The sequence below is a fragment of the Octodon degus genome, unplaced genomic scaffold (assembly GCF_000260255.1).
Source record: "Octodon degus isolate 3935 unplaced genomic scaffold, OctDeg1.0 scaffold00004, whole genome shotgun sequence".
Classification (NCBI taxonomy): domain Eukaryota; kingdom Metazoa; phylum Chordata; class Mammalia; order Rodentia; family Octodontidae; genus Octodon; species Octodon degus.
The window spans coordinates 22,671,608-22,694,029 of NW_004524580.1; the positions used below are offsets into that span (position 1 = coordinate 22,671,608).

Consider the following 22,422-nt stretch of genomic DNA (forward strand, 5'->3'; position numbering starts at 1 on the left):
TCCTCCTTCTTTTTTTATTGTATTTTCAGTACTAGGGATTGAACTCAGGACTTGCGCTTGCCAGGCAAACGCTTATTCTACTGATCTATCTCCCGGCCCTCCTTATTCCTTCTTAATTGCTCAAAGACATACTTGGGCCTGTCCTCTGAGTCTCAGAAACCTATAGGTCATAGTTCAGCCCTTTCATTCTTGTGTAACAACAACTTGCTTGCATTTTATTCTGTGAGGTGGGATACTTTCTACAGTCTTCTAACTCAACCACACGCCAGGACCAACTCCACACACCAGATGTTCTGTCCAAGGGCCTGTTATTCCCAGTATCTGTCCTGATAGGAGTTTCTACGTGGGTCATGAGCAATGGATTGCAAAGCTCCCCTTGAGTAAACTCGCATAAGAGTATGAGGGATTCTGTGGACAGAGACGTGGAATTCCCTGGTAGCCGAGGAATAGGAGCAAAAGTCCTAGAGCCAGGTTAACTGGGAACAAAGCTGCCACTTGCTGGTCGTGTAACCTTGAGTGAATTACGTATCCTTTTCATGCTTCAGTTTCTTCACTGGGATCCTATTTGCTTTGTAGGATTACTGTTTAGATTAATGTTAAAGAGAATGAACTCAACTTAACACACAGTAAACACTGTAGACTGACTATCAGTACCACCATCCTGATCAGCAGCGGTAGTAGGAAGGGGCTGCCTGTGGCGTTGGAGCATGCTTCTGAATCCTGGGCAGCCCAGAGGAGCTCAGCCCAGGGCCTGCTTGATGCCTGGCCCAGGTTGCACTGTTTCTAGGACTTAGCACAGCTGTTTACTCCAGCCGGCTCCCAAATGACCTCTGCTTCCTCAAAAACCCGCCCCTGAGTGATGCCACCTGAATAGGCCTCAGCCTGCCACGGCCCCCAACCTGCCTTGTAATGGCTTTCCGTCGTCTTCACTGGCTACCACTGCCTAGCAATAGCTTTCTCTATTATTTAGCGCAGATTTCTAGGAAAGAGATAGAACTGGTCCAGTTCACCCTTCACACCAGAGTTTGAGCCCTTGGTCTGTGTTCAGGGTCAGACCCAGCGTGGCCCCCAGTGAGCACTGTGAGTGGATTCCTTTAGAAATCCTTAAGTCAAGACCAGAGTCTTGACTGCGACAGTGTGGCGCCATCTCTGCCTCACTTACAGGTTATAAGTGACTTTGAACATGTGTTTCTAAACATGTAATGAGGACTGAGAAAGCTCAGCATGACTTTAGGGACACTTTTTAGGCACTGGGTCCAGCTTGTTCATTGGAGTAGGAATAGCATAGGGATAGATAGTTTGGAGTTTTTACTAAATGTGCTCAGAGGTTTTCTTGGTTTTAAATTTCTATCAGGATGAAATACTAATTTTTATTTGGTCATGAATGTAAATAAAGCTGTGAACTACATTCATGATTCCTGTAGTTGATTTTCATATCAACTTGACTATCTCTTTGATACAGGGAGAAAAACTGATCTCGGGTGGGTGGCCTCCAAATGCTACAGGGAACCTGCAAATGATACAGGGGAAAAACGATCTCCTGACCTGACCTGATCGAGTTCATGTTCTCTAACACTGAAGAATGAATTTTAGGAGCAAACGGAGGTTATGAACAGAATATATTTATTGAGGGAAAGAAAGCTCCTGTCCAAGAGAGGGACAGGAGGGGGACCTGAGCAGGTTGACCCTGGGAAGTTGTCTCATCCAGGGACTTTTATTGTGTAAAACCATGTGGGGCTAAGGTGGAGAACATGGGAACTCGCCTAGGTGGATGTGGGGTGGGACAAAACTATGGTCACCCAATGGGATTACAGCACCATTGCTCAGGTAAAATTGATTAAGTCCAGGACCAAATGGGAAAGCGAGTCACATAGCAAGAGGGCATGAATGTAGAGCAGGACTTTATCAGGTAGCCGTCTAGTAGTAGTCAGATTAATGACTCTTCTGGCTTCCTCAGGGTGATGATCAATCTCGGATGCCAATCTTCAGGGAGATCGGCATTTGTTTGATCTTTGGTCTTTAGGTCTGGCCCACGGCGGGAGCATCCGTCCCTCCCACAGTTGTAAGGCATCTTGTCTTCTGTGTCATCTCCTTCGAGGACCTGGCCCTGTCTGACTGCCTATAATATTTCTATCTAACTCGGCTGCCCGTAACATCTTCACTAGTTGTAGTGTTTTCCTTGAAGAAGTTATAAGAGGAATTTGGCCCTTTTCCTCTCCCAAAACCTTGGCCCCACCATGACTCAGGGGTCACAGGGTTGTCTGCGAAGGGCAAGAGCATCAGTATTTTAGTCTTTGCAAGCCAGGTGCCACCTGTCACATTGAGTCACAATTGTGGACCTCTGCACCCGTGATCCGCAGGGCTGTGTTCCAGTAAAACTTTCTGCTCACTGACACCCGGTTGCTGACAATTTTCACTTGGCACAAACGATTCTTTTTAAAATTTGCTCCCAACTGTTCACAAATGTAAATACCATTCTTTAGTCATGGGCCATTCGTAAAACAGGCAGCAGGCAGCTATGGCCCAGACGTGGAGGTCATCGTGCGAAGAGCGAGAGGAAAGCGAATCACACAGTGCGGTGCTCAGGGCAGGAGACGTGTAATGGACAGATGCCACGAGGCTCCACAAAAGGATGCCACCTTTGGCCTGGGAAGACCCCGCAGGCACCAGGGTGGCGACGCTTGAGCTGTGTCTTGAGGCTAAGTGGAGAAGGCAGAAAGGGCAGTTCTGGAGAAAGACAGCTTGTGCACAGGGGAAGGTGAATAAGCCTCTGAGTCCCGAGCGGCTGCCCCTGGCCAGGGCCTCCGGAGAGGAGGGCGAAGGTCCAGAGGGTGGAGAGCTCTTGCACCAGGCAGGGGTGGACATGTTTTCTCCTAACACATAAAGTGACTTCTAGACTTTTCAGACCTTGTCTTTAAAATAAATACTTAGTAAAGGGCCAGCAACTCACCATGCTCTGAGGGAGACTGTAGCCAGGAGCTGGGGACACAGGGTGAAGCGAGTTGAAAGGTTCCCAGGCCCTACGCCTGCCCTGCTTCCACCTATGCCTGCCTCTGCTGCAGGTCACAGGCAGTTGTGCTGAGCAAGGTGTGAAAACCAGGGCTGCAGCAGGTGTCCCTGACAGCAGGGTTCAAAGCAGACATCAGTGTGTTCTATAAAGAGCCCTTGGGCTGAAGACAGGAAGCAAAGCGGCTGAGTAGCAGGACCATCCTGGGTTCAAACACAGTTTCTTGAGTTGCTATTATGTGCCCCGCAAAGTGGGAAAAGATTTTTTTTTTTTTTTGGGGAAAAGATTTAAATAGGGAAGACAACAACCACTTAGCAAATACTTATTTTTCTATTCAAAAAATAGCTGAAACTTAAAAAGAATGTATTGTAAGCTACCATCCTAAGAAGTTTTTCTAACAGTAACTTATTGAATTCTCACCATCACATGATAAGTTGGACAGTATGGTTGTGCCCGTTCTACAGATAAGGAAACTGAGGGACCGTGGAAGGGAGAGGGATTGGCTCCCCAGGGAGATTTGGAACTAGGGGTGTATACCGATTGGGTCAGTAGGAAGAGCACCAGGTGAGTGCAGGTGGGGTCTGGGAGGGAGGGCAAGGGAGAGTATTAGGAAGGAAACCAGCAGGATCCTTCCAGGCTCCTGGGCTGTGGGAGGGAGTCTCCCTTTCATCCCCAAAGCATAGGATCTCTTTGAAGGGAAGTGAAGCAATTGCATTAGAATTCCTAAAAAAATGGCTTCCCTGAGGGGAGAGAGGGGAACTCTGGCCACCTCAGAAGCCCAGGGCAGAGTCCTGCAGGAGCCCAGGCAAGAAATATGTCATCTTGGCTGAGAGTGGTGACAGAGCATGGAGGAACACGCACAAGTAGCACTGAAGACCCCAGCAGAGGTTGGCAGGTGGAAAGGAAGGATGGAATGAATGAGCTTTGTACAATATAGTACAGAGTTGGTGACCCAAGAGAAGGTGATCCTGCTCTGTGTTGGACCCATGGAGGCCTCTGTGGGCTATATGTGCCTCAATAGGTATCTTAGTCTGTTTCCTGTTGCTATGACAAAATACCTGAAACCAGCTAATTTATAAAGAATGGAAGTATATTTGGCTTATGGTTCCAGGGAAGTGCAAAAATTTGGCCCTGGCATTTGTGTAGGGCTTGCTGCTATAGGGACATCCTGCTACATTATAACAAGATGAAAGCCATGAAGAGGTTAGACTGCAAATGCACTAGCTCAGAACTCTCTTTCTCTTCCTAAAAGTCACTCATGCGATGATGAGGGACCCATCCACATGACCTGATCTAAGTAGGATGACCTCCCAGAGATCCTGCCTTCAAACCTTTTTGGATTCAATTTCCCACAAGTGAACTTCTGGAGGACAGACTCAAACCAAAGAAAAGAGGTGGCCAGGTCAGCTCTCTGCTGTCTCATGCACAGTGAGGGAGCCTTCAATACAGGATTTCAGAACTGGGAAGAAGATGCTCTTCTGCTAGTGGGGAAGCCAGTGGTTACAGCATGGTGCGTTGAGCGTGTCCAAGAGGTGTCCACGCAGGAGCTGTATTTGAAGGTAAAGCCAAGAGGCGAGAGGGAAGGAGGTTTCCTGGGACTCCTTCCAGTGCAGCTGAATCCTCTGTGTCACCCCCTGCCCTGCCCCCAACCTGCTTGAAGCAGCCTGTTGTCTAATTCACTGGCTGTTCCTGATCATTGCTCACTGGCTGCCTCTTGAGGTCCCTTTCTCCATCCATGACCCCTTTTAAAACTGGATTCTAAGTGCTGACCCTTGCTTCTCCAGGGCAATAGGAGAGGTTCGCCTAGAGGAGCTGGTGGGTATCATTTAGTGCCAGCCTCCTGTGGGTATCATTTAGTGCCAGCCTCCTGTGCTTCACAATATTTCTGTTCCCAACCCTGTAGAGCCCTGGTGCTGGGTACCTTTGATGCAGCCTGAAGAGTCCTTCTCAGATTATTTTTAATGCATAATGTATAAAACATAGATTGCAAAATACACCAATTATATAGATATACAGATACATACATTTTTTCACTTTGAGATATGGTGATATATCATAACACATTCGACAGCAAGATCTCACAGCAGCAACTACTATAATTTCAAAGTAAAGATGAGCATAAATGATATTTTCAGTTATCTGCAGCAACTATAAAATGATATGAAAATATCTGATTTCTTCTGGAGACAAAGTCAGAGGTTCAGTTAATACTACAATGGCTTGAATCCAAAATTTAAAGGAAATGCTGTTTTAGTTAGAGTTTGTGAAAATGCTGTTGCTTTTCCTCCCTGAATTCTGTCCCTGTGGGGAGGATATGAATGGAGCCTCCACTCTAATCATTCCTTTCTGCTAGCAAGTGTTTCAGAAACTAAGACTTGAAATATAAAGTGTTTCATTTTGTTTCAAAAAGCACTTGATTGGCTTATTTTGACAATAGAGAGTTTATTCTCATCTGTGTTTTATAGATCAAGCAGCTGGTCAACAGCAAGTAAGTGCCCCATACCTGCTGGAGGATAGGATGGATGGATAGATGGAAGGATGTGTGGATGAGTGGATTGATGGATGGATGGATGTGTGGTAGGATGGATGGTAGGGTGGATGGATGTATGTGTGGATGTGGATGGGTGGATGGATGTGTGGATGGGTGGATGGAGGGATGGATGGGACGATTGATGGATGTAGGGATGTGAATGTGTGGATGGACAGATGGATGGTAAGATGGATGGTAGGATGGATGGATGGAGGATAGGATGGATGGATGGATGGATGGATGGATGGATGGATGGATGATGGTAGGATGGATGGATGATGTTAGGATGGATGGATGTGTGGATGGATGGATGTGTGGATGGATGGATGTGTGGATGGATGGATGGATGGATGGATAGATGGTAGGATGGATGGATGGAGGATAGGATGGATGGATGAATGGATGATGGATGGAGAAAATTTAAAAAAGATAAATGACTATTTAAGGACACCATTCAGAAGTAGTTGAGCTTCAAATTAAACCCATATGATTTTATGCTAAATATCCTATTATTTTGTTCTTTCCACCCTTTCAAGCTAGTGTCAGCAATTTTTCTTTTAGAGCTGAAACAATGCTAGGTCACGTTCATAAAGTTGTATTATATGGGAGAGAACATTGCTATTGTCCGCTGCTCTGGTTGGAGCATGTCAAGTATTCTGTTTACTTCTCACATGTTAGCTACACTGAATCTGTAGCCCATCTGTGGACTGAGACAGGGGACACTCAGGGACTTTCTCTTACAAGCTGTTAATGAACTGTGGACATAAGTTTTGAGATGCCCAAGAAACATGGCAAAAGGAAGCATGGGGTAGGCTACTGTTGCTTTCCGGTGCAGAACCAATGCCCAGTGTTTACCCTCTATAATCATTAGGCCTACTTAGCGGTGTGCCATTGTTGTCTGATGAGATATTGATTGAAAATATTCAAACATTGATCCATGTACTTATTTATTCATTCAATAAACACTTATTGACAGCTTACCACATGCCAGATACTGAGGTGGAGGCTGCATTTGAAGTGTAGTGTAAGGTACACTATTGTAGGGCTTAGAGGCTAGTGGGAGACAGACAATAAATAACACTTAAAAATCAGTAATTATAAGTACTTTGAAAGCAATAAATGAAGTGCTACGATTCAGAACAACCCCTGGCGTAGGGAGCGGGAGAACAAGGCTGATGTGTGTCTGAGTAGATAAAAAGTAACTTGAAAAATTAAGCAAAAAACTACCAGTCCACGAGAAAGCAAAAGCGATGAGGGCCAGAAGGGGCAGCCTATGCAAAGGCTCTGGGACAGGAAGTTACAATGTGTTGAAGAGATATATTTCTGAAAGAGAAGCACCATGGGAACTGAAGCAGGGTGAAGGAAGGGAAGAGTAGCAAGGAATGGATTTGAAGAAGTAGCCCAGGGAGTGTGTAGGAAGGCGTGGATTGAACATGAGGGGCAATGGGAAGGAATTGAAGAATTTTAGGCAGGGGAGCAATGTGACTTGTTTTATATTTTAAAAGATCACACTGACTACTGGTTGGAAGATAGAGGGGGCTCCAAAGAGAGGCCAGGAGTCTCTTGTGGTAGGCAGAAAAGGAGCAGGTTCCGTGGAGGACTGGGCTGGTTAGAACCCTTGAGGTCAGCGGAAGTTCAGCAGAGATTGTGCATGGGTTGGATGGGAGGGTGAGGGGAACAGAGGAGGTAAGTGTGGCTGGTGGTGCCATGGAGGAGGAGGAGGAGGAGCAGGAGGAGGAGGAAGAGCTCTGGAGAGGAGGAACATCTGCACAACCACTTTTCAGCATATCAGAGGCCATGTCATGGGTTCCAGTGTCTCTCAATGGGGCCTGGTGACATGGGTGTTTGGGGTGGGGGATGGGCTCTGTGGTCGTCAGGGTGCTGAGGGCACTGCTGGCATTGGGGGCCAAGGCTACCCTGTGCCACCTGGGCCATCAGTGGCTTCCTTGTGGACTAGCACTGGTAGACTAAGTCTCAGTACTGAGGATCTAGGATAATAATGTAGTTTTCATGCCATCCACCATTCTTATGTCTTGGGGAATCATTTAAACCAAGTTGTGTTTGTTTGTTTAATTTGATTTGGTTTCATTTGGGCACTGGGGCTTGAACCGATGGCGTGCCCTGAGCGTCATCCCCAGCTCCTCCTACCTACACTTTCGTTTTTGGATGCACAGGACTGGGGAGATAGCTCGGTGGCCTAAGTGCCTGCCTGGCAAACGCAAGGACTGGGTTTGGTCTCTGGTACTGCACACCATGCCAACCCTGGAACACTGGGTGAACCATATGGCCACCGACACTGGTCATGCACGCCTATAATTCCAGCACTGGGGAGGCTGAGACAGGAAGGTTACTGCAAATGTGAGCTGCGTAGTGAGACCCTGTACCAAATAAGTATAAAAATGAAAGATTAAAAAAATTAAAATTTTTTTTGATAAATAGCTGGCTAAGTCACTACATTTTCCAGGCTGCCCTTGCCCTTGCCATCGTCCTGCCTCAGCCTCCCACAGTGCTGGGATTACAGGCCTGCACCACCACACCGAGCTAAGTGGTACTTTCACAGGTGAAGTTGCCATGGAGAGAGAATGGGGGCTTTGATATGGGGCATGGGCAAGAGACATGAGGCAGGAAGGGGAAGGACAGAGGGCTTGAGGGTGGGTCTTAGGGCAGGGGGCAGAGGGGTATAGCAGGGCACAGGGCCCATGGAGGGGAAAGGTGGAGGGCAGGGGCGGTAAAGTCCGTCTGGCCTTTGCCTGCTTCCTGAGTCAGCCTGCACACCGGATGCTCTCTGTCCGGGGCTGCTCAGCGGTGTCCCCAGCCTCGCTTGTGGCCCCCTCCCCCTATGTACATTGAATCCCCCATGGAAGGTCTTCCTTGGGATCTGGGCTGCTCGGAGCACAGTCAGAGTCTGACCGTGGTGGGTGCCTCAGAGAGGGAGAAGCAGTGGGCCCTGAATAGCTAACCAAGCCACCATCTGCCTTGGCGGGGTCGTGCTTGCCCCTGCCTAGCTGGGAGAAAGTGACATCCTGTCCCCACTGCCTTCACCCACGTGGGCTGCTGTGAGCCTCGTGGAGGTCTGGGAGGCCGGGTATGGGCGTGACTGTCAGTGTCACAGCTGCGGTCATTGGCGTTCTGGGCACTTGTCCAAATCCAGTGGCCTGAGAAGGGCAGAGCAGGGCCAGGCTTGGGTGTGGGGCTCCCTCCAAGCCTTCCCACCTGTGAGCAGCCCGAGTGAGGAATAAATAGCCGGCGATGGGGAAGCTGCTTCAAAGCATGTGCCTCCCGTGGGATAGAGTGCAAAGTTAATTTTCCCAAACAGGCTTTGATCAACGAGTGAAATGCTGATAAACACCCAGTTGGTATTTGCCCTTGCCTTGTAAGGAAAGCCCGACATACATAGCCAGGTGTGGTAGCACAGGCCTATAATTTTAGCCCTCTAGGAGGCTGAGGCAGGAGGATTCCAAGTTTGAGCTCCAGCTGGGCATTTTTGCAACTGAGGGAGACCCTGTTTCCAAAAACATTCAGAGGGCTGAGGACATGGTTCAGGTTGAAGACTCTAGTTTCAGTCTCCAGTACTGCAAAAACAGCAGCAATAGCAACAGAAAACCAAACGAACCCTAGCATCCCAACGTAGAGGAGGAGTCATTTCAGGCCTGTGTGGATGAAAGGCTTGACTCCCACTGCCTCTGAGCCACTTGGAGGTCCTGCTTTGGCGCATATTTCCTCTGGGTTCTTTAACAAAAGCTGCAGATGGCTGTGGCCACCCAGCCTGAGCCTCCTGGAGTCTGGCACCTGTCACATGGCTGAGCAGGGCTGCAAGGCTGCTCACTGGCAGAGTCCATGATGGTGGCCTGTGCCCTGAGCTTCATCCCTAGTCCTTTCTATTTTTATTTTGAAACAGGGTCTCGCCAAGATGCAAAAATGCCCAGGTAGAGCTCAAACTTGGAATCCTCCTGCCTCAGCCTCCTACAGCACCCTTGGAGGTATGCAGGGAACAGTGTGCTGCACCACAGGGGAGGGTTTGTTGTCAACAAAAAGTTGTGTGAAGTAGCCATCAGCTCAAATTGTTCCCCTCAGGACAAGCCCCCCCCCCCTCGTACGCACCCACGCGTGCCCATGGGCACATGCCCCTGTGTTGGGCCCCAGGCACTCATTCTTTCAGCCTAAACATCTTTGGAGACAGGAGTGCTTTCTCCTCCAAATGAGAAAAGTTTCCTCTTCAAGCAGGCAAAAGTGTAGGCGGCCGTTGTGGCAGAAAGGAGAAGCAGAATGACAACTCTGAAGGAACCAGGAAAGCCCAAAGGGGAGACAAGGTTTAGAGCTAAATCAAGATTGGATTTTGTCATGAAAGGCAGAACTGGCAAAAGCATCATTACAAGGCATTAACCTTGTTACACACAGACGAACAAGCGGAGGCTGGATTCAGAAATAAATTACACATAATAAACTAGACAGAATAGGCTGAGAGCAACATTAACGATTATGCCCTAAGGGGAGAGAAGGGCAAGATAGAAAATAGGCCGGAAAAAATAAAGAGTAAGAATAATTTCTGGACACAGGGGGCTGACTACTATTTCTCCCCTTTTTCTGCTTGGCTCCCTAGGTATTAACTTCACTTTTGTGAGGAGGTTTCATGGGAGCTTGTCTTTCTTTTGTTTTCATTTGCTGAAATGAGCATAAGAGAGCCATTCAGAAAGCTCTTTTTTTTTTTTTTTTTTACACTCACAGGGACCTGTCCATTTCTGTGTGTTTCCAGCACAAAAGAATCCATTTCCATTCAGCCATAGCAGCCCCTAGAGTTTTCACAAGGCCCAAGCCTCCTTTTTCCTGTTCTTTTCCAGGCTCGCTTATAATTGGCTACAAAATCCTGACCACGGCTCGGGTCCTCTAGCCTGTCCAGTACAACAGGTTATGCTTCTTACTTCTTGAACAGTGACTCGGTGGGTTTCAAGTAACAGAAAAATCCCATCAACAGTAGCATAAATCATGATATCTATTGATAACTTAATAAAAAAAATATTAAAGGTTGGAGGGCTGCCATTCAGGAATGTCCTCAAGAGCCTGGGGTCTCTGATCTTTTCCCTGCACCATCTTTGCATGTTGACTTTCATCCTCCATCTTGAATTTCGTGGAAGCAAAATGGCCGCTGTCAGCCCACCCATGGTGGCCACGTACAGCTGTACTCCAAAAGAAGACAAGAGAGAACAGAGAAAACGGGCTTTCCCTCAAGAACCTTCTTGCACCAAGGAGAAAAGTTATTTCCACAATCGCTCTCGTGAGCGTCTTACATCTCACTGGCCGGAACTGGACACGGTTACCCTTAGCTGTGTGGGGTGAGGAAGAGAAGGACTGTACCTAACTATGGAGGACGCAGCTGCCATTTGCTGTGGGCCAGCCCTGCTTTTCACTGGACTTATGTTTATGGTTTCCTGAAAAAAAAAAAAAGTAGAGTTCTTTCTGCAAATAAGGAAGGAATAACTGGCCTGGGTTGGCAGCAGGCATTTGTGTTTCTAAATAATGATAACAAGTATAGATTAGGGGTTACTTTTCCAAGCTGTCCTGAGAGGTTTGTATACTCATTCAGTGCATATAATAGACAGAAGAAATGCTGCTGTCGTCACTTCTGTTGGATAGAGGGGAAAACGGAGTGACAGGTTATCTACTATACATAAAATTATTTAGCTAGAAATGACGGGACCAGGCTACAAATCCAGGCAGTCTGGCTCACCATCCTATACGGCCTCTGGTGGGAAAATGATCAGATACATTCCATGTAGTACCCAGTGATACCTAAGAGCTACCATTATTATTACCATTATCGTTTGTTCTGTCTTCTTCATAACTACCCTACCGATCACGGGTTAAGAAAGCACTTCAGACAGTTGAAGCCCTTTCCTGACTGGGACAAATACCTTGCATAGACCTCGTCATGAGTAAGTGCCAAGCTCAAATGTAAATGAATCCCAGGCAGTTTACAGCATTCTGTACCATCAGCCCCTCAAGTTTGAGAACGTTGATTTAATGGCTGTACTACTTACCTGCCCTATTGATCTAGGACTTCATTTGGAAAAACTCCACTTGGTGAGGAACATTCAGAAGTCAGAGAGAGACACTAGACTGGGTGACATGGTAATTTGGAACCAATTTTCTCCTTGTCCCCTTTCAGCTTCTGAGCTGCCTCTGTGATTTGGAGCCAGTCTTTCACAAATAGGATGTCTCTTTCCACCTCAGCAAAGGCCACGTGATACCACTGTTCTTGGCTCACCAGATGGGGCTTGGTTTTTAAGCAGCTACTGCATACCAGCCTGAGACTCTATTGTCCCATTTGGTCCTTGTGCATGATCCACAGTCTACAGCCTTTAGTCTTTCCATGTGATGAGATGACAGGGAATGATATCTCCCAGCCAAAGATAGTGACATTAGAACGTTCTAGAAGCCCAGACAGAAGTTATATCCAATTCCCTGAGTTAGCCTCTCTGTGATGCTCAAATATTTAATTAAAAAATAGGCATGGTCAGCCAGACTGACGTTTGAGTGATTCTGGTTTTATTTTAAAGCAAGATATGTGATGTGGTTTTTTTTTATTATTATTTAAAGGTCATTTGATTTTTCTTCTACTGCTCATAGTCATGAGGCTTTCCTTATCTAAACAGTGATCTATTGTTCCAGCCCTTAGACCCACAGAGATTTTTTTCTTTAACTTCAATTTTGAAAAGATAGCTCCTCATCTTCCCTGACTAAAAACTACTATCTTTTAACAGGAAAAAAAAAAAAAAATTCTAATGCGCCTTCCAAAGATCTTCTTAAACCAAGTTTGCTATAGAATATTTGATGCAGATGAGTCACTCTGAGGTTATGACATCTTTCCCTTGAAAAGTAATCAGGGCGTCGGAACACTCCTCGCCAGCGTCTCTCCCCTTAGCACAACGTCCACAAAGAAATACCGACGGCCCTTTAGAGGCTTCAGAAATCAATTTAGTCCCTGGATCCATTTAGTTTGGATGTTAATGAAACTTGGTGAGTTTTTAAAATAATGAATATTTAATCGGACATAAATTGAAAGACATAAACACCGTCAGCAATCATATTATGAGGTTAATAAGTCCCAGCCTCCCCGCCCCCTCCTCGCACCCTCACGAGGCCATTCCAGAAAGTTGCTATGCTGCTGCTTGAAGTGGCCTTAAATATGCCTTTAAAAGCCGTCCTTCGGGTGGGAAGCCAGCTCCAGCTCCGGCAGATAAAGTCCACTATCACACTGTGCTCGGTCGCTGCAGACGGCAACGGCTCTTTCTAGCTCCGTATCTTCCGCAGATTTGTGTAACAAACTCCGTTTCCTACGGTTGAAGGCAGGAAGCAGCGAGAGGCCCTTCATTCCTCTTAAACAAAAAGGAAAACGACACTTTGGTCGCCACTTTCTCTGCCCTGGGCTTAAAGAGGGGCTCTACCTAGTGACCAGGAGCAGGCGTGTGATTGCACGCGCTCAAAGCCTTGGTAGCTGACATGCTGGCGGGGTGGGAGTGAGGCCTGTTCGTCTCCTTGCTAGCATCGGCTCCAGGTCTGGCCCTTCTGTTCGTTTCCTCTTTTGCTCTGAGGCTGGTCCTGCCCCTGTCCACACCTGTCTCGTGGCTCTCTGAATTCCTCACCTTGTCTGTGAGCTGCTTCTTTGTCCCTCCCGGGTCCCTCCAATCTATCGTAGCACCCAATGGGATACGGCCCTAATCACGTCTTGGGAAGTGTTTGCGGTTCCCATCAGCAAAGCCGAGGCCTAGCTCAAGTGAACTGCGGCAGGATCCTGCAAAGAGCCAAGTGTGAGGCTGACTCCCTCCCCATGCGCAGTGGGCACTCTTGGCGGTGCGCTGGGCCTGGCGTCCTCTATCAGCTGGGGAGTGTTAGGCGGAAGGCGAGCTCACCGCTGGCAATCAATACATGTGATACATCGTAAACAAAGCACGCTCCGTGGGGTGGGCAAGCTCGGCCACTGGACGGATAAGGGCCCTGAGAAGTTGCTCCTGGGGACCTTGCCTAAGAAAAATGTATTTGGATCCACAAAGGTGACCCTTCCTGAAAGGTCATGAGTGACATTTTGTAATGAGACGTATCGCTGTTAAAAATGATCTCTTTTTGTATTTGTGCGTTTGTGTGCATGTTCAGAAAGAAGGGGATCAACCTGAGAGAGTACAGCCAATCGCATCATCCACCTTGATCCATTCCGACCTGACATCCGTTTATGGCACCGTGGTATTGAACAGGACTGTTTTATTCTTGGGGACTGGAGATGGCCAGTTACTTAAGGTTGGTTTTCCTGTGCCCTCTTCGAATGTCTTATTTTAACCATGATCCATTTTGTGCTTTTAAAGTTTTTCTTTATGCTCTTACATGATACACAAGACCATGCCTACCAATTGTTTTGTGAGTTCCTTAAAGCTTCCCAGAAATGGGCTGGAAGAAATTCTGGATATCTGTACATAACAGCCCCTCCCTTCTGCCCCCCACCCCGGCATGTCATGAGTCTCCACCACTAGCACCCTGGGAATGTGCCAAGCTCTGCTCCTCTCCTTACTCATGCGCTGCTGTCTGAGGTAAACGGGGTCCAGCCCCCACTCCTCCCCTGACTCCCCTGCCTGAGACATTTAACCTTTCAGTTCTCTGTCCTTTACACTGGAAATGCACAAAGCACCTGATTTCTCACAACTTCAAAGCGATGGGAGATTATAGGGCTTGAAAAGAAGAAAAAACAGGTGTTCCTTCCCTCCAGCCCACTTGCCACCCACTGAGGGGGTTTGTTTTCTGCCCTTTGTACCCACACATACCGCGGAGAGGTTAGAGATCTAACAGGCTTTGAGACTCCCCTTGACTTTTATCTCATAGGACTATTTTTTCCCCACTGTATGGATATACCCCAGTCAAGTTGAGATTTTTATTCACTGGGGAGGGGAGCACTAGGGTTGTGGAGAAAATAAAATCAGGGCTACCAGGTGCACCAGCTGAGGTTACCTAGTTCACCAGTGTCACCAGCCAATCAACATCTGTCGAACACTCCTATGGCCTGCACCAACATTCATGGCTGGGAACTGCACTGTGTGTCACCCTAGACTGATGGCATTCCCTGGTCTCTCTACAGCCAGTCATTTGGCCCTCAGCTCAGATTCTTAATTGGACAGTGACAGATCTGTCTTTCCAACTTATGACTAGCTATGTGACTCTGGGGCAGTTTGCTGAACCTCTCTGAGCCTCCCTTGCCTTATCCGCAGAATGAAATGGTTCTAGCCACTCCCAGAAAAGCCCCTTCCTCTTCTGACGGTCTCTGCTTCTGTCTTCTGTGCACCAACTGCCTCTTCCTCGCTGTTCTTGCAGCGTGCACCGTGCAGTACTGTTTCCATACTTCTGCCCGCACTGTCCTCTCCGCCTGGAATGCTTGCTTTCTTTGCTGTGCTCTCCTGCGCACTGTGTACTGTGTTTGTGTTTTGGCCCAGCTCGAAACCCACCCCGTGGGGTGCGCGTGCTCTGCCCTGTGTCCTGGCACCCTCATGATCTGCTCCATTCTTCTGGCTCATTGCAGATGTCTTGCTTTGATACTTAACCTTTGCCTCTCACATTTGTCCACCCTTCCCAACTTGATGTTAAGCTTTCCGAGAATGGGGCCAGGAGTTGCTACAGCCTGATACGGTGCCGAGTGCCTGGTAGGCATTTGATTTAATCTGTTTCCTTTGGAGGAAACCCAGTAACATATGGGAGGGAGTTTGTTTGTATACACGTTCTTTTAAAATATACATTGATCATCTTTCCTGTTGTGCTGGCTTTGTTTCCCGGGGAAAGGTAAAGACTCATCAGTCATGCGGCAGGCGTCTCTCGGTGACGTCTGTAGCCACACCAAGCTGGTCAGGCTGATTGGACCCATTAGCCTGGCAGAAGAAGTTTCCGTCAATCCTTGCTGGGCCTCCCCACCAATTATCTCTTCAGATTTAGGATATTTTTGACGCGTGTTTTGACAGGAACACTGTTTCCCCTGAGCTGAGCCAACCAGACTCTTACATGGTGAATTGGAGGTGAGGGAACACTGGCTATAAATGGCGTCCTGTGGGGCATCCTGGGCGTGCCCATCCCATGGGTTCACCCCAGCTATTTGTGCCTAGCTGGCTGGGTTTCAGTCATGTTGGGGACTGGAAAGTGGGACAGAGCTGCAGCCACACGCTGCCGAGGAGGAGTAGCTGGGTGAAGCCTCACTGTCTCTCCTGGCCCTGTGTGGGGCATCCCCAGAAGCCATGGCAGTGGCCTTGATTTTAGATTTTGAGTAAGAAGGGCATGTAGGCTTTATGTTTGTTTTGTAACTGTTGATATTGGTACCGCTTCCTGTGTGCCAGGCACTCCACTTCTACTATCTGAGCCCTCTCCGCCTCCCTGAGAGTCAGTCCTGCTACTTCCATGTTACAGAGGAGGAAACCAAGACCTGGTCACACTGAGCAACCAGCCCAAGGTCAGGGTCACATTGGGGCAGAACAAGGATTTTAGTCCTGAGCAACTTGAGACTGCACTAGTGGCACCATGTCACACAGACTTTGCAGCCTCTGTCCTGGGACCTGGTTATACCCCCTTGAGACTCAGGGAGCCAATAGGAGGCATGCAGTTGGGTCCCCATGCTCCTGGGGTACCTCAGCATTCCTAGAAGCTCAAGGAAGAGTCAGAGAAGGCTGACCAGGTGACTGAGGGAACAAACACTGCATGAGCATCCTACCTTCACTGTCCTCCAGCTCCCCACAGAGGAGGCTATGAGAGATAAATCAGCAGGCTTAGTTCCCATCTCACCAGGAGAGCCCTGCAGTTCCTTGTGTCCAGGCACAGATTCTTGGGTGTAGCTCCTGAAATTACCTGGAGACCCGAAGACCCAGGACTGTGCCGCTGACTTGGAAGCCACAGTTAATCCCCAGATCCTTTTATTCAAAAGCTTCATGCCTCTCCCTTGCCAGACTTGTCACTAGAGCTGTTAGAAAAGACGAACATTGATAGACACAAGCTTGGCTTCTAAGCTACAGTGTGGAGGTACTAATGAGCAGTAAAACAACAAAACCCAGCCCAATGCAGATGGGGGAGGAGAAGAAGAAAGAGGGCTCAGATCACCCCGGCCTGACTCATCAGCTTCTTAGTGATCAAGGGTCCTCAGCATTTTGACACACATCAGGCACCGTAGCATGTGCCCAGCTGGATGAGAGACAGGAAGCAGCGCCCGGTGCTGGTGGCTGTTATTTTTTACCACAACCAATAAAACTCCGACTCCTTAAATCTCTGCAAACCTCATGGATTTTTAATATAATTTGGTGCCATTTTAAACCTCACATTATTTAAATACTTCTTTCCTCCTAGTGAAAGTGCTGTGTGCTCACGTAGAGAGTTGCAGAGTAGCGGGGGATAAGAAGGCAAAGGAAAAATTATCCTTAATTGCGTCATGGAGAGGCAACCGCTGTCAGCATTTTGGATTCTTTTTTTGCGTACTTGAGGTCAGACTCTATCCAATTTTGCACCCTTCTTTTCTTCAGTTAATGAGGCAAGAGGGTTCTATTAAAATGCTACTTGCAAACCCTTTGTAAACAGTATTTTTAAATAGCTGTATCATGTTCTCTTACGTGGGAACATCATTTTGAACTTGAGCTGAGATATCGGCTCAGTCTGCAAAGGGCGTTTAAAATGCACTCTTTTTTTCCGAGGAAGACATCCCTCCCTCCAAAGGTAGGGTTTTCCTGATGACCTGTGGGCATTGTGCTGTGCTGGTGCCTGTCCTTTCCTCCTCCGGCTTTGAGGGCCCAAGCCCCTCAATAAGAGTTTTAGAGAAACTGAAAGAATTTCAAACTTAAAGTGTGCTGGCCTCTAATTTTATCCACAGGTGGCTCTGGGCTCATGACACACGTCATGTCTGTCTCTCCCCCGCCACCCTGGTTATTTCCCTATTTTACTTCCTTTCTAGAGGTGGTTACATGGAGTAATTTTTCCGTTGTCAGCATCTTCCCTGAGACCAGCTGAGAAGCGTGGTCACTCTGAACTCTGCTTGTGGGGATCCGCACTACACGTGACACACAGTGTACGCCTTCTGAAATCAACCCGTGTCTTCCTCCCGGTGGTGGCGCAGGCTTTTGTGTGGTTTGGATTCCTTTGCACTGACCCTGTTCCATGCAGAAGACTGTCCTCATCTCAAGAGCAGCGTGGAATATTTTGAGCTTTTCTAAGTGATCAAATAAGTAATAAGGGGCTACGCATTAAATTGGAAATGCGCCACTTCATGCATGCCCATTAACCTTTCTTGTAAGCATAAAAGATAAGAGGCGGTGGGTGAAGAATGGTAATAGTCCACACTTCTGAGCTCTCACTGTGTGCCCAGCATAGGCCCAGCGTCTTAGCCTGCTTCATCTGCAGGAGTCAGGACTCTGACCGGTGAAGAAACCTGAGGCTTAGAGAGCATTCCTGGTTTGGTCTAGGTGATTAGAACCAAAGCAATCCGTCCCTAGAGCCCAGGCTTCTATCCCCTGCTCACTTGCATTAACAGTTAAGATGTAGTCTAAAGGAGCTCGGGGGAGTTCCTGGATCTGGTTTTAAACTTTTTTTAAAATCTGATATCATGGTATGTGGCTGATTTTATGACGCAAGTATTGAGATTGCCTGAGAAGGAGCCATGGCTTCCATGGTTCTTGGTTTCTCTTTGGGGCCAGCTTTCTGAGTTCTCTTCCCTTGGGCTTTGCGTGGCTCATGGGAACCTCTGTACCCCCTTTGGGCCCCAGTTTACCCCCAGTTGGCTTCTTTTGAGGAGAAGTAGGAATTCTGTTTCTTCTCAGGTTGATTTGTTTTTTGAATGGCCCCAGCTAGTGTCTCCCTGGCATCCTTTTCACTGATGTAAGCTCGGGGTGCAGGAGGCTTTATCATGCCTGGTCCCCATGTCCAGCAGAAGGGAACTGTGCAATGCTTTGAATTAGAACTGCTACCTAGGTGGCCCTCAAAATTCTTTTTTTCTAAATGGATTTCATTTTCCCAAACCATGAAGGAAATTAAGCTCATTCCAGAATGTTCTTTCTGAATTCAACCCAAAGCTTAACTGTAAAATACCAGAGGAGTCTTCCTTGACTCTAGTTATTAAAGTTTACAGTTGAACATTAAGAGAAAATACAAAATATGTTACAACAGCATTCTGTTTGTACTCCCACAGAATGTAAAAATGAGGGGAAAAAAAGAGGCTCGAGGGAATCCAGGACAGGACCTAGAGCTGGAAACATGAGGGTTGGGGGCCAGTGACTGGAGGACAGAAGTAAAAACATCCAGAACTAACAGAACTTGGAAATGGGCTCCATGGTTGGCTCTCCACAGCATCAGGAAAGCGGCGTGTTTCGTGGCCAAGCCCACTCCTCCAGTCCACTTTGACAGCTTACAGGGACCCCCAGTTTGGGATGGCTATTCTGATGTGATCGACAAGTCTAGAACATGCATATCAGACGGTCTGCTTCTCTACCACTTACTTTAAAGAAAAGTAGATTGGAACTACTAGTAAGGCACATAACTAGTAAGGCACATAACTAGTAAGGCACATTAAATGCTACTAGATAATTCACTTTTTCCTCCATGTGTAGGCATGTATGCATGTGCTCGTGTGTGTGTGTGTGTGTGTGTGTGTGTGTGTATAATTTAAATCTTCTTCCTTGCATTTCTCTGTTTATGGAAAAAACAATCCATGAGAGAATTGGCTTGTTTGCTGTTCAACTGGTTAGCTCCACAGAATGAGGCATAGGAAAATAAATTTGGCCTAAAATAACTTAACTCTTTAAACACCCTTGGCTTTTCCGTTTAATTGTAATCATAGGGGAAAAAAATAGACTTTCATCTCATTTGTCTCCCCTTTCCTTCCTCACTGTAGTTTTCTCCTCATGGGTGATGTGGAGCTGTCTGCACCCACCTGCACAATGTGGAAGTCATTCAGTTAATTTCCATAATAGACTTGGGGAGTTTTGTATGCCACAGAAATCCCAGGGCTAGTTAATAGCGTACCATGAGGCTTCAGGAAGATGTCAACAGAAACAATATGTTGACATGAACGGAAATTCTCCACCGGGGAAAAATTTGTTTTCTGCACAGGCTTCCACTGGAAGAATGTGCAAAGCCTTATAAAATCTTGAAGGCTCTTAGAGCAGCTTTTCATTTAATAAACATTTGTTGGGAGCCTTTTTTTGTGCCAGGCACTGGTCTGGGTATGGAGGACACAGAGGTGAACAAAACAGACAAGCCCCCCCCACCCCAGTCTTCTGGGGGCAGAGAAGACAGGTGACGAGGTGATTAATTATCCAGCGATAAAGCCTTTTCAGACAGTGATGCGTGCTAGGAATATGCCTTGCTGAGTAGAGGGGTGCAGTGAAGAGGTGATCAGGGAATGCTTCTCAGAGGAGGTGACAGTTGGAGGATGAAGGATCACGTGAAGATGCTCATGGAGCAGGCTCCAAGTGACATTAGATTAGTTCTATATTAAGGTCGTATGCTAGAAGCAAGAAGTAAAAACCTACATCATGCCCAAGGAGCATGTGAATTGGACAAAGTTTCTCTTATGCCAAGTTCAACCGATTTTGGGTTCTGTGACTCATGGTTCCTTCCTGCGCAGCTTCCCTGATGGTATTCTTTTCTTCAAGGCCACCCAGCTAAGCATTCCCCTTGCTCTAGCCTGGCTTGCTTCTCTGTGTGGTTGTGCTCAAGAATTCTACAGTTAGGATATCCAAGAGTGGGCCAGGGAGATGGCTCAGTAAAATACGTGCTTGCCTGGCAAGTATGAGGGCCTGAGTTTAATCCCCAATTCTGCAAAAAAGAAAAAAAAAAAAAAGTATCCAAGAGTTCCATGGGTGCCGTGGGCTGTACTGGGGCCAGATGAGAGATGACGTCAATAGAAACGTGTGCTGTAGTCCTGTGAGAGACTCTGGGGTCCACAGAGGTCCCCACTCTAGCCCCCAAACCTCCAACTCCAACTTTCAAGATGAAAAGGAAGACTTTCTCTTGTCCTCTGGTTATGCAGATTCTTCTTTGAATAACTTAGCACAAACAAAAGCATATTGACCCACTCACCCCAAAACATGTTTAAGTTTAAGCTCTATATCTTTTTTAAAAACGCAATACAATGAAATTGTCCAAACTCAAAAGAGTCAAGAAAGCAAACTGTGAAAGCCACCCATTCTTGACTTCCAGGACAACCAATGATAGCAATTTGATGTGTATTTTCCAGAGAGAGTTTATAATACATGTCTACAAGCAAAACGGGGGAAATATTCTCTCTCCTATTAAGCACATAACACTCTAAACATATATTTATTATATATTTATATCTATATAACTTATATTTATATGTGTGTACATAATATAATGTAAAACATAATAGATGCTACATAGGGCCTTCAGATATTTTTTGGCTAATAATACTCCATTGTTTATGCTATAACTTGGACATTTAGGTTGTTTCCGCTTTCTGTTTATAACACAAAATGCTGCAATAATTACATATTGTTCATATACATATGAGGAGCTGCAGGGTCCAAGAACATGTGCTTTAAAAGGTGGATAGACAGTGTTGTACAGCTCTCCAAGAGGCCTACCTCCACCACAGAGGAAACATGCATGTTTAAACTCAGCATCTATAGTGAGTAGGACATGCTTCTGCTTTCCATTCAGACCATGCTACATGGTTTGTTCTGAAAACCTACTGGTAAATACTGGCACATGCTACCTACCCCTTGGAACACTAGAGATTGAACTCAGGCCCTTGCACTTGCCAGGCAAGCGCTTATTCTACTGAGCCATCTCCCTGACCCCTTGGAACTTTTTTTAAAATGCAAGAAAGAAAGGCTTCCCTATCCTAATTCAGAGTTTTAGAATGCTCATGCCTCACCTCCAGGATATCAAGCAAGTAAGGCAATGTTGCAAACTAGATCTTTCCAATTACCCATTCCACATCAAGCATACTGCCATAGTAAATAATGTGAATCCCGAGTAAAAACTGCAGTGTAGCTCTTAATTCATGGAAAATAGATACCTGGTGATGCTTTCTAAATTATGTCTTGATTTAACTATATGTCTCTAAAAATGATCATTTGCTTAGGTAACTGTAGTCATAATGCCAATGTCATAACTAACAGTTATTAGTAATTTCTTAGGCTTATTCACTATCCATTCTATATAACTATGTTTCTGCTTGACCCAAAAACACACTTCAACTTATTTTGTTCAAATTGCTGTCTGAACCACACTTAGTGGCTCCATCTCTATTATCCACAGTAGTTTCTCCTCCTTTACACTTTTATTTTCTGTCACTGACTTACTGAAAACTAAATCCTTTGTCTTACAGAATGTTTTACTTTATGGATTTGGCTTTCTGCTTCCTTGTGGTATCATTTAGCTTGTTCCTCAACCCTTTTTGCTTCTTGATGCTAAGTGAAGATTTAAGTAAATTACCAGCTAAAGAGTCAGATTCAGTTCACCTTTATTGCCAAGAATGTGGCATAGGTGGTAACACCATGCTTTTAGCATGATGAATTCCCAAAAAGGAGCCAAGGCAGCAGGCTTTCTTCTCTGGAGCAGCACTTGGGAATATTTCAGTCAATGTTTTTAAATAGTAGTTCCCTGTTTTTCCTCTTGTAAAAATCCACATTCCAAAATGCATGCACCCTGAGACCATAATGATAAGCAAAATAAATCAGACATAGAATTTAAATAGCTCAAACTCAGAGTATAAATAAAGAACAAAATAAAAGATAGATGATAAGAAACAGAGAGGTAGACTTTTGCAGATAGGAAGTGGATTCAAGGATAGATAGGGAAGGGAGGAGAAGCTGGAAGGGGAAGTAAAAAGGACTAAGATGCAATATGTATACGTACCAGCTCT

The 22,422-nt window shown here is 46.4% G+C and overlaps 1 protein-coding gene across 1 annotated transcript in view; it reads left to right on the top strand.

The window, feature by feature from the left end:
• Nucleotides 1-22,422, top strand: part of Plxnc1 (plexin C1) — a gene marked incomplete at its 5' end in the record, with an annotated part of 142,047 nt that overhangs the window by 6,524 nt on the left and 113,101 nt on the right. The window contains one exon of the mRNA XM_004623905.2: nt 13,686-13,826. Within this exon, the coding sequence (XP_004623962.1) occupies nt 13,686-13,826 (141 nt within the window). The remainder of the gene's footprint in view (nt 1-13,685; nt 13,827-22,422) is intronic.